Source organism: Eurytemora carolleeae, unplaced genomic scaffold (genome assembly GCF_000591075.1).
Source record: "Eurytemora carolleeae unplaced genomic scaffold, Eaff_2.0 scaffold1145, whole genome shotgun sequence".
In the NCBI taxonomy this organism is placed as follows: Eukaryota; Metazoa; Arthropoda; class Copepoda; order Calanoida; family Temoridae; genus Eurytemora; species Eurytemora carolleeae.
The window spans coordinates 103,897-114,780 of NW_019397032.1; the positions used below are offsets into that span (position 1 = coordinate 103,897).

The 10,884-nt window shown below is 32.6% G+C and overlaps 1 protein-coding gene across 7 annotated transcripts; it reads left to right on the forward strand.

The window, feature by feature from the left end:
* The first annotated feature begins 351 nt into the window (after positions 1–351).
* Positions 352–10,396, forward strand: LOC111711276 (serine--tRNA synthetase-like protein Slimp). Of its 7 annotated transcripts, none has more exons than XM_023485586.1 (10): positions 352–524; positions 1,060–1,183; positions 1,980–2,083; positions 2,371–2,625; positions 3,088–3,159; positions 3,542–3,671; positions 4,813–4,906; positions 5,579–5,713; positions 7,265–7,273; positions 8,079–8,147. In XM_023485586.1, the coding sequence occupies exons 1-10, from the start codon at positions 449–451 to the stop codon at positions 8,130–8,132; spliced, it is 1,053 nt and encodes a 350-aa protein (XP_023341354.1). In that variant the 5' UTR covers positions 352–448; the 3' UTR covers positions 8,133–8,147. The 7 variants fall into 7 exon arrangements, with proteins under 7 accessions (XP_023341354.1, XP_023341356.1, XP_023341355.1 ...); XM_023485581.1 differs by lacking the exons at positions 7,265–7,273; positions 8,079–8,147 and adding exons at positions 8,626–8,702; positions 10,208–10,396 and having other exon boundaries at positions 355–524; XM_023485585.1 differs by lacking the exons at positions 7,265–7,273; positions 8,079–8,147 and adding exons at positions 8,626–8,702; positions 10,208–10,396 and having other exon boundaries at positions 356–524; positions 2,440–2,625.
* The last annotated feature ends 488 nt before the right edge of the window (positions 10,397–10,884 follow it).

The following is a 10,884-nucleotide window of genomic DNA, read 5'->3' on the forward strand; positions in this document are numbered from 1 at the left end:
CCACTCGTTGAACATCTTTTAAAGAAATATTTTATATTTATATTTATATTTATTTATATTTATATTAAATTTTTTTTTATTTAAATTTAATTATATTAAGTAAATAAATGTAACAATAAACTTTGGGGTTTTTTTCCTGTCGGATAAATGAAAAATCTACAAAAATTATTTTACCTACTTATATTTTTAGAAAGAAGGATTTTATTGACTTCAAGTTTTTATTATAGGGGACCTTAGTTCCAAAATTAAAACTTGGTCCAATAGAGAAACTCTCACAAAAAAATCATTATTAATCCCTACTTTTTTTTACCTCAAGTCTAAATTTTTTTTTGGTGGGGATGGGTATTGGAGAGTGTATACGGGGAAAACAATTCATCCCCAGACCTATGATTTTAGCTCTAAAGCTCTGGGTTGACTCCAGGTTGTGATAAAGGAATACCGGGACAAAATGTTGGTTTACGAGGATAAATCTATTCCGGATTATCTAAACCTACCCAACACCAGTCCTCATACACCACTAGCAGGTTGGAGGGAACCCCCCGCCGCCATGAACCTTAAAGATTTACTATGCAGCACCGAGCTTTTTTTACGCGAAAAAGAAGAGAATAAGAAAACAAATTATAAGGTGAATTCGATTAGATTTCTTAAAACCTTTGATTGAAGCGAAACCTTTAATTAACAAATATTTATGTTTAGATAAATCTTGTAATGCAACATTATTGCTTTAAAGAATTATGTATATTTTAAAAAAAGAATTCTTAAATCAAAGATTTCAACAACTCAAATCAAATTCATTTTCGATTTTTTTTTCTTTTCGCGTAAAAAAAAATTTTTAAGTTTCAGTATAAGGGAGATGAGTCTTTGCCACAAACTTAAAAATTCCATTCCCTTAATCTTTGCAACTTGGCGGTGTAAACCTTTGATATTTTAAACTTAGATTACTTGATCTAACAGAGTTGATAGTTTGAAATATCTAAGGTCTATGACATTAGGTGGCAAAGATAGAGTTATTAAAATATCATAGTTTGTGGGGAAAACTCAATTTCTTTGTACTGTTAGCGGAGGCTCGAATCTGCATAGTAAATCTGGGAGGCTCATGGCGGCCAGGGGTTACCCCCCTTCTCACAGACAGGATACTCTTCGAATCCGACCCAGTCATCCTTGATCTGAAAAACACAACTAGGCAAGAACTAAACCTAAGAATGGAAGTTAAAAAGTACGTAACGACGATTTTTCTATTTAAAAAAGTCAGATTCTGGAAAATTGGCGCTTTAAATGGAGTGGCTGNATTTTCCAACTTTTTCAAGTCGCTTCGTTAACGTTTGGTTCCAACCGTTTAAAAAAGTAAATCTCAGGTAGCTGTTAGTTTTAGAGGAAAAGAACGAAACTCCGTTAAGTTAACGATATCAAGTTTGTAAACGGCCTTAACGGAAAATTTTAAGTATAATTACAGAATTAACGGCGTAAACAGCGCAAAGCGCCAAAAAAAGTTCGTTAATGGTGAATGAAATCATTAACAGCGCGGCTGTAGAAGGTCTAATACAGTATTCAACCGTTAATTTTTTTCAAAACGGCTAATCCGTTTCGTTAACGATTTAAAAATTAACGTTTTATGTCGTTCGTTAACGGACTCTTCCTTTTATTTTCGAAAACCTCCGCTTTGTTTACGGAACTTTGTCCAGCCCTGGCCGCGAGGGCTCAACTTTCTGGTTGTTGTGTGGGTTAAAATACTGGAGTTTTTACTCATCCATAAAGGGGGGGGGGTTGGTGAGTTGGGCAGCCCCCTGATCTACTGATATCTTTTTTAGTCAATTGGAGTTCACAAAAATATACGGTTTTGTTTCTTTTCCCCGCGGAGAATTTAACTCAATTTCATTCAAAAGTTTAAAAGTCGTAACAATTGTTTACAATAATGAACCTAAATAACATATTAAGTGTCAATCATACAACTTTTTCAAGTTTATTTTCTTGAATTCTAGGACCCCATTAACTCATGAGCAGATTATTGAGGAGCAGAATTTAGCCGAGTTTTCTAATGTTAGTCATACAGCTGTTTATCTACTGGATAAACTCAGTAAATTAGGTAAGGGAGGAACAAGTATATTTTTTATTTTGCAAGAAAAACTTGGTATTTTTAATGTTAAAAGCTTGAAACCTACGGTTCTTTATTTTTTCTGAAAATATTTTTCTCCGAGGAAGACCTTCGAGTCTTAGATACCATGTAAATAACAATTCTACCGGGTCTCTGTAAGTTATCGATGCACAGCTTTGTTTAAACAAAAAAATGTAATATTTGTTTAGAGCTGAAGTTATCCCGGTAGTTTCAAGATAAACTCCTTGATCTAGGATTTGAAATTTATATTTGTTTAGAGCTGAAGTTATCCCGGCAGTTTCAAGATAAACTCCTGTATCTAGGATTTAAAATGTACATTTGTTTAGAGCTGAAGTTATCCCGGCAGTTTCAAGATAAACTCCTGGATCTAGGATTTGAAATGTATATTTGTTTAGAGCTGAAGTTATCCCGGCAGTTTCAAGATAAACTCCTGGATCTAGGATTTGAAATGTTTTCTAACCCTGACTTCTCAAAATCGGTTTTAGTAGAGGGATGTGGTAGTGATTTGTCAGGTCAGCAGGTCTTCTAGGGGTTTCCTGTCAGATTGCTCTACTATTTTTTTCGAGAAATAACCCCCACCTGCCCTACTACGGGGAAAAATTGAAAATTTTGACATCAATATTTATCCTTGAGATCAGTCTGCGCATCGTGGTTGTAGGATTAATGATGGGCACATTTGGTTTTCTAATACATTCATTCATTTATTTATTTTGATGAATACCTCTTTCAAATCCGCCCAGAGCTGGAAACTATTGTATTGTGGATATTTTTTGATTTACGGATTAATTTAAACTTAATTCTATTTCCCTCAAAGTAGATGTTAATACAAAATAACAATTTTTTGTGAAATGAAATTATTTTTAAAAAAATTGCAAAAATAAGCCAAGTGCTGGTTTTGTCTTTGTCAAACTTTTCCAGAGTTCGTTGAAATAAACGGAGTCGTTGTTTTTCTCGTTACCTATTATTATCTTTAGGATCTGATCTGTTCAACCTAACACCTATGCAAGATTTTGGAGATAAAGAGTCCTGCAATGCCATGTATCTAGGAATCCTTCATTAAAAACTTTTAATATGAAGTTTAAAACTATTTAATAAATTTAATTAAACGAATAATACATTTGTTTGGGAATTAGCTGACTGGTGGCAATGGCTTGAATTTGGTCGTGTGTCCGACGTTAGTCTGAAATGCTTTGATCTAGAAGGGATTTTGATGGCATAACCCCCTCCCCCATATGCCAAAAAAGATATGGAATGGAATCGAATCGAATCGAATCGAATTGAAGATTTTATCCGATGCCGATTGAATTGATTTGATTTGATGCCGATTAGCAAGAACTGAAAAAATCTATGAAAAAATAGGCAAAATAATGAATAACGATCAGAAAATTATTGATTTTTATAATTATTTTAATGATTAACTGTTGGTAGTTGGAGGAGCGTCGGTTGAACCCTTCGCTGCATACTTTGCTCGAAACTTGCTCCTGACCCCGGCAGTGTTACCCTTGAACTTGTTTTCTATTGGCAGAAAATACAATCCTGTTCACAAATTAAATACCAGGAACATACTTGAGTCAATTTAGATTTTTATTTTGAAAGGGTTTTTAAGATAATCCGAGCTGCGCTGAACACTAGAACTGTGGATATCGAGATCAATTCTAAATCTCCTCTTTTTGTTAATCTCAAGATTAATTCAATCTTCAGTTTTCATCCTGGAAAGTGTATAAAATTCAATTCTAGAGTGTTGATTAGCTGTAACAGGTAATCAGAAACCGAGAAAAGAGAGGATTAGGCTTTAAGTCAAAAGTGTCGATAGTGAACACAGAGATTTAGAAATCAGGATAAAGAATATCCAATACAAGAGTTTTCAGCTCTGGGAACTTGTGTGTTGGATACCCATAATCCCAATTGCTCAATCTCGATATCACTGTGAGCACTTTTAATTTGAGGATCTGTAAAAAAAACTAAGCCTTTCCATATCTTCATTTTAGTTATTCCTCCCCTGATCAAATCTCTGTTTAACCCCTGACTGGATACAATTATAATGTTGGATATCGAATAAAGATTTAGTAAATCTGCAAATCAACAAAAGATCGAGATTAAGCATTAATTTCGATATCCACAATGCAAGAGTTCCCAGCTCGGTTTTCTGATTATGGACTTTGAGCTGAAAACTTTAGAATGTGATATCCTTAATCCCGATCTGTTAATTAATCTGAAGATTAAGTTCATGAGGGTTTTAAGCAATATTTAATCTGGAGATTAAGAAAAAGAGTGGATTAAGCATTAATCCTGATATCCACCATTCTAAAGTTTTCAGCTATGGACATCTGACATTTGACTTAATTGCTTTCAGGGAAATCTGTTGATTGTCCTAAATGGTTTTGCTAATTTAAAAATGTGTATCTTACTTATATTTTCGAATAGGTTAAACTTGATAATTATATATTCACTGGTGTATATTTTTCAAAACTATGAAAAATTGGGTTAAAAAAGAAAGTTTTTTTTTTCATATTTTTACCTAAAAATTGATTTATCTTCCCATTTCAGTGAATAAAACACCTTATAAAAAGGTTGCGCTCCGCGCGAGTATGATAAGCCTCTGGAAAAAAAATATTTTTTAAAGATGGGGGGGAAGAAATTATTTTTCGAGAAAATTTATATATTTTAAGAAATGATTTAATCAAGTAAAAATGTTGTAGAAGTTTGCTCGAGCAACAGCAGTGTACAGCTGTACAGTTCTTCTCTGTGAGCCAGTCAGAGGAGAATATGAACTTAGAACTTGAAAATATGAAGGCAGGGGTGTAGACTGTAGATAGTTCATCTTGAAGGATCGTAATTACAAATGATATTCCATTCACAACGGTACCCTGAATAGTCTTGTCTAATTAAGTATGAACAAAATATTAATGTTTAAATTTTTTCTTTCCTTTTTGGTTTTCCTGCCCTAAGGGAACTTGTGAATTTCTACTGCAGGAAACATACTGGGAATATTAACATTAAACACTCAAATATCAAGAAAAACGACAATATCTTCCACATATTTAACCAGACAAAGAACTCAAGGGCACTATCGTAAATTTGGCATCGAAATCTTTGCATGGAGGGTCACTTAACATTAAGGTTACAATCCATTTAAGAAATTATGCAGAAGATGAGCTTGATTTAATTATTCGAGCTCTTTTCTGTAATATTTTCCTCTTCATTATCGATTTTTTTATGTATTTTGAAATTTTTATTTATTTTTATTTCTGGCATTTGTTTTTGCTGATAATTTTCAAAGCGGTTTAGAAAAATTTGAAAGTTAAAATAAATTATTTATAAAATGATATTTCTGGGAGAAGGAGAAATTTCTACTCATTCTATTTAATCTTTTTTAGAGACAAGTTGAAATAACTTCTTTTTGACGAAGAGAGAGGGGGGGGGGGTGAATTTCTAATATGACATTTTCTTCACTGCTGGTTGAAGGAGCTGCTAATGGATCTGTTGGTTGGGTTTGGTCAGCTCCGGATACTGGAGAATAGTGGAGAAGGGTTGCAAAGAAGAGAAGGAAGAAGATTTAGTTTCCAGCTTCTACTTCCGGTCTCACACCAGTATATTGAGGTCAGTATTCTAATCCTTTGTAAACAAACAAATTATGCATTTTGACACATTTCTCTGCTCATGTTTCTATCTAATATTACACTTATTTCCCTGAGCTGCAGCTCTCTTTTTGGCACTTTTCTTTTTCTTTTATATCTTTAATTTGATATTTTGGCGCCAGAAATATCAAATGAAAAGGAGTGACCGGCTATGTATTGTAGTTGAACTGACTATGCAGTGTTGTGGAAAACTTCTTAGGGATTCATTTGAGACATATTAAACTTTTTAAAGATCTGTAAGTTCTGAGTTTGAGCACAAATTCGACGTGGATACGTTTTCAGAATTAGTCTTTTTTGATTATTAAATAACGACGACATAAAATGTAGAAAAGTTCTACAATAAACTTCAGACGGCATGTAAAGGAACATGTTGAGAAAATAGAAATTATTCTTATCATCGAAAATAAGTAATTTTGTTCAATTATTAGTTTATATTTTCTCATTGTTCTGGTTTCTCATTATTCACAAAGATTTTCGCAGATTTTCTAGAATTACTATTGAAAAGACGACATTTGAAGAATTTGAAGAAATCTGCGAATAAATTCAAAGAAGATAAGAAATTCAATATAATAATGAAAACGAAATAATCGATTTTAGCATTGATTTATTGACAAATTTCTTTTGAGAAATATGTTCCTAACCATCTAATTAGATTACTGTATAATTTTTACTTTATTTTTCGGTGTCGTTATTTAATAATTTAAAAAAACTGATTCTGATAACGTATCCACCCCCAAAGTAGGAGTTTCGAACGTCGAATTTGCGCTCAAACTCAGGATTTACAGATCTTTAAAAAGTTGTATATGTCTCAAGTGAATCCGAAAGAAGTTTTCCACAACACTGCAAACTCAGTTCAACTACCTTACATAGTCAGTCACTCCCTTTAAATATAATAGATAGTTACAGTTTGTGATTCATGCAGAATTGCAGAGGTGTCAAGTTTCTCTGATGAAGTAAATTCCGCTATTATAATTACGAAAGGAATAAGAAAGGTTAGGCAAGGAGTGGATCTTTTCGACAGAAAAGTTCTTGATTCTTGTAAGATTCATCTCGGATAGGTACTTGTACATTAAAGTAATATCTTGATGCTACACACAGAACAAGATTCATTTCGGATAGATACTTGTACATTAAAGTGATATTTTGATGCTACACACAGAGCAAGATTCGATCCAAATAATTAACGTCCTTCCGACGGGTTCGGATACTAGATTACTCCTCACCAGGCTTGTTATTATGAAATGTAGGTCGATTTGTGTGCAGGGGTGTATACTCCCCTCCCCCATATACTCCCCTGGTTAAAGTTTCTCTAGTTTGCCATTATCTCTCTCACACCCTGTATCTCTGAATACTTTACTACTAAATTAAGCAATATAGCTATTGAGAGTGAATAACTGTTAATATTGGCAATATATCTGTTAATAATGATAACTGATAAGATCGCCAATCTATCTGTTGAGAATGATAACTTTTTAGATTGGCAATATATCTGTAGGAAATGATTATTGTTTAGATTGCCAATATATCTGTTAAGAATGATTAATGCATAGGTTGGCAATACATCTGTTGAGAATTATAACTTTTTAGAATGGCAACATATCTTTTAAGAATGGATAATAATTAGATTGGCAATATATCTGTTGAGAATGATTACTATTTAGATTGGCAACATATCTGTTAAGAATGATTACGATTTAGATTGGCAATATATCTGTTGAGAATGATTACTATTTAGATTGGCAATATATCTGTTAAGAATGAATATTGTTTGGATTGGCAATATATCTGTTAAGAATGATGACTATTTAGATTGGCAATATATCTGTTGAGAATGATTACTATTTAGATTGACAACATCTGTTAAGAATGATTACTATTTAAATTGGCAATATATCTGTTGAGAATGATTACTATTTAGATTGGCAATTTATCTGTTAAGAATGAATATTGTTTAGATTGGCAATATATCTGTTAAGAATGATGACTATTTAGATTGGCAATATATCATTTAAAAATTATTACTGTTTAGATTGGCAATATATCTGTTGCGAATGTCAACTGTTTAAATTGGCAATACATCTGTTGTGAGTGATAACTGTTCATATTGTCCATATATTTGTCAAGAATGATAACAGTTTAGATTGCCAATTTATCTGTTGAGAATTATTACTGTTAAGATTGCCAATTAATCTGTTGATAATAATTACTTTTTAGATTGGCAATATATCTGTAGAAAATTATTACTGGTTAGATTGCCAATACATCTGTTGAGAATGTTTACTTTTTAGATTGGCAATATATCTGTTGCAAATGAATACTTTAGCAATATATCTGTTGAGAATGATTACTGTGTAGATTGGCAATATAAATGCGGGAAATGATTACTGTTTAGATTGGCAATATATCTGTTAAGAATGATTACTGTTTAGATTGGCAATATATCTGTTAAGAATGATTACTGTTTAGATTGCCAATATATCTGTCAAGAATGATTACTGTTTAGATTGCCAATATATCTGTTAAGAATGATTACTGTTTAGCTTGGCAATATTATCTGTTAAGAATGAATACTGTTTAGATTGGCAATATATCTGTTAAGAAAGAATACTGTTCAGATTGGCAATATATCTGTTGAGAATGAATACTGTTCAAATTGGCAATATATCTGTTAAGAATGAAAACTGTTTAGATTGGCAATATATCTGTTAAGAATGAATACTGTTTAGATTGGCAATATATCTGGTAAGAATGAATACTGTTTAGATTGGCAATATACCTGTTGAGAATTATAACTGTTTAGATTGCCAATTTATCTGTTAAGAATGAATACTGTTTAGATTGGCAATATATCTGTTGAGAATTTTAACTGTTTAGATTGGCAATATATCTGTTGAGAATGATTACTACAGTAAAAGATTGATGATAAAACAGAAGGTTGGAGACTCTTTCAGGTAATTCCTCATCTTTAATGCGATTGAAAGCGTTACATGCAAAGATGGCAATGCCCGATTCACTACGATACTCTTAAACCTTAATCTGCTCACAAATCTGGAAGATACCGTCGTTTTTCTGACTCTAATAATTTCTTTATTACTTCTGAAACGCAAGAAATGCTCAAGACATATTCACAGAGAAACCGCAAATGAAAATAAACAGTTTCAAGAATTTAAAACCTTAAACTTATTCATACTTGATAAGACAACGGTTTCAAGGGTACTGTTGTGAATCGGACCTGGCCACTCATGTAGTTGAAAGTCCCTTTGATAAGTCTACTGTAGAAATATTGACAAACAATTTAACAGGATGGAGTAATAATGTGCATTTTTACATAACTTGATAAGACAAAGGTTTCAAGGGTACTGTTGTGAATCGGACCTGGCCACTCTTGTAGTTGAAAGTCCCTTTGATAAGTCTACTGTAGAAATATTGACAAACAATTTAACAGGATGGAGTAATAATGTGCATTTTTACATAACTTGATAAGACAAAGGTTTCAAGGGTACTATTGTGAATCGGACCTGGCCACTCTTGTAGTTGAAAGTCCCTTTGATAAGTCTAGTGTAGAAATATTGACAAACAATTTAACAGGATGGAGTAATAATGTGCATTTTTACATAACTTGATAAGACAAAGGTTTCAAGGGTACTATTGTCAATCGGACCTGGCCACTCTTGTAGTTGAAAGTCCCTTTGATAAGTCTACTGTAGAAATATGTACAAACAATTTAACAGGATGGAGTAATAATGTGCATTTTTACATAACTTGATAAGACAACGGTTTCAAGGGTACTGTTGTGAGTCGGACCTGACCACTCTTGTAGTTGAAAGTCCCTTTGATAAGTCTACTGTAGAAATATGGACAAACAATTTAACAGGATGGAGTAATAACGGGCGTTTTAACATATCGGTTTGAAGAAAGCCGCAAAGTTTATGTAAAAATGCACATTGGGCTTACAGAAAGAAAATATTCTATCCACGCTCCCTCCCTGGAACCCCTAGACCCACTGTATAGAGTTGTTAATGCAGACAATAATGTGCACATACCTTATTATAACCCCAAAATATATATCTCGATTGATTGATTGTTTATCTACAAACAGATGGTAAATCCCGTCATGACTTCAGGGGCGGGGGTCTGGGTCAATGCTCCATCCTGTGAAGTTTGTCCATGGTTGGTTAGAAATAGTAACTATTAAACCAAAGAATAATAGTCGTCTTCCATATTTTTTGATGTGAGAACATTTTCAGGACACTCTTAAAAAAAGGACCAATTTCCAATTACTTAAAAATCTTGACGACATTATCTGTAGACGGTTAAACAGCAAAACTGAAAAACTGTAAAACTTTAAAAATATAAATAATCTTATATCTTTTACCACCTAGACACAGGCGTTCATTTCTGAGTAAAAACGGTTAACAATTATTTTTTTTTTAAATTATTGAAATATCTATTTTAGGAATGTGTGGACCCTGAGTGGAACAGTGGCGAATATAACAAAACTTTTAACAATTTTACTAGAAACAGATTCTCATTTGATTAATGAGAAAAACTAAGTATTCAGACAATCATCTTGGGTTGTCTTTATAAAATGTTTATTATTGATAATTTTGATAATTTTATTCATAATAAATGCTTTTTAATCTTATTTCTTCTCACATCAATATAAATTAAAAGTGTGCGTTCACTAAACACAAGGGTCCTCGTTTTCTGCAGTGCTTTGGATCCGGATCCGTTGGATCTGTAAGATTTTGGCTTCCTGGGTTCGGATCCGCAAAAATATGCGGATCCAAGGGGCAAAAATAGAGATTATAAAATTTTCCTCATTTCTGAATGGTTGATCAAGTTCTAGCATAAAAATAAGCGAATAAAATAAGACAAAAAATATGAAATTTTGCTTTGTTAAAAAAAAAAATCAGTAAATCTTGAAAAATAACCTGGATCCGAATCAAAATTAAATGTCTCCTAAGCACTGGTTTTGTGTGAGCGTTTTTTACTCTTAGAATTGGTTCCACAAGAATCTGAGAGGATCATTATATTAAAAACACGTTTACAAAGCTTGTCAGGGTCAAGTTTGAGTTGAGTACATCCCACTGCACAAACGAAGAAACTATGTTTTAAACATCTTCTCTTGAA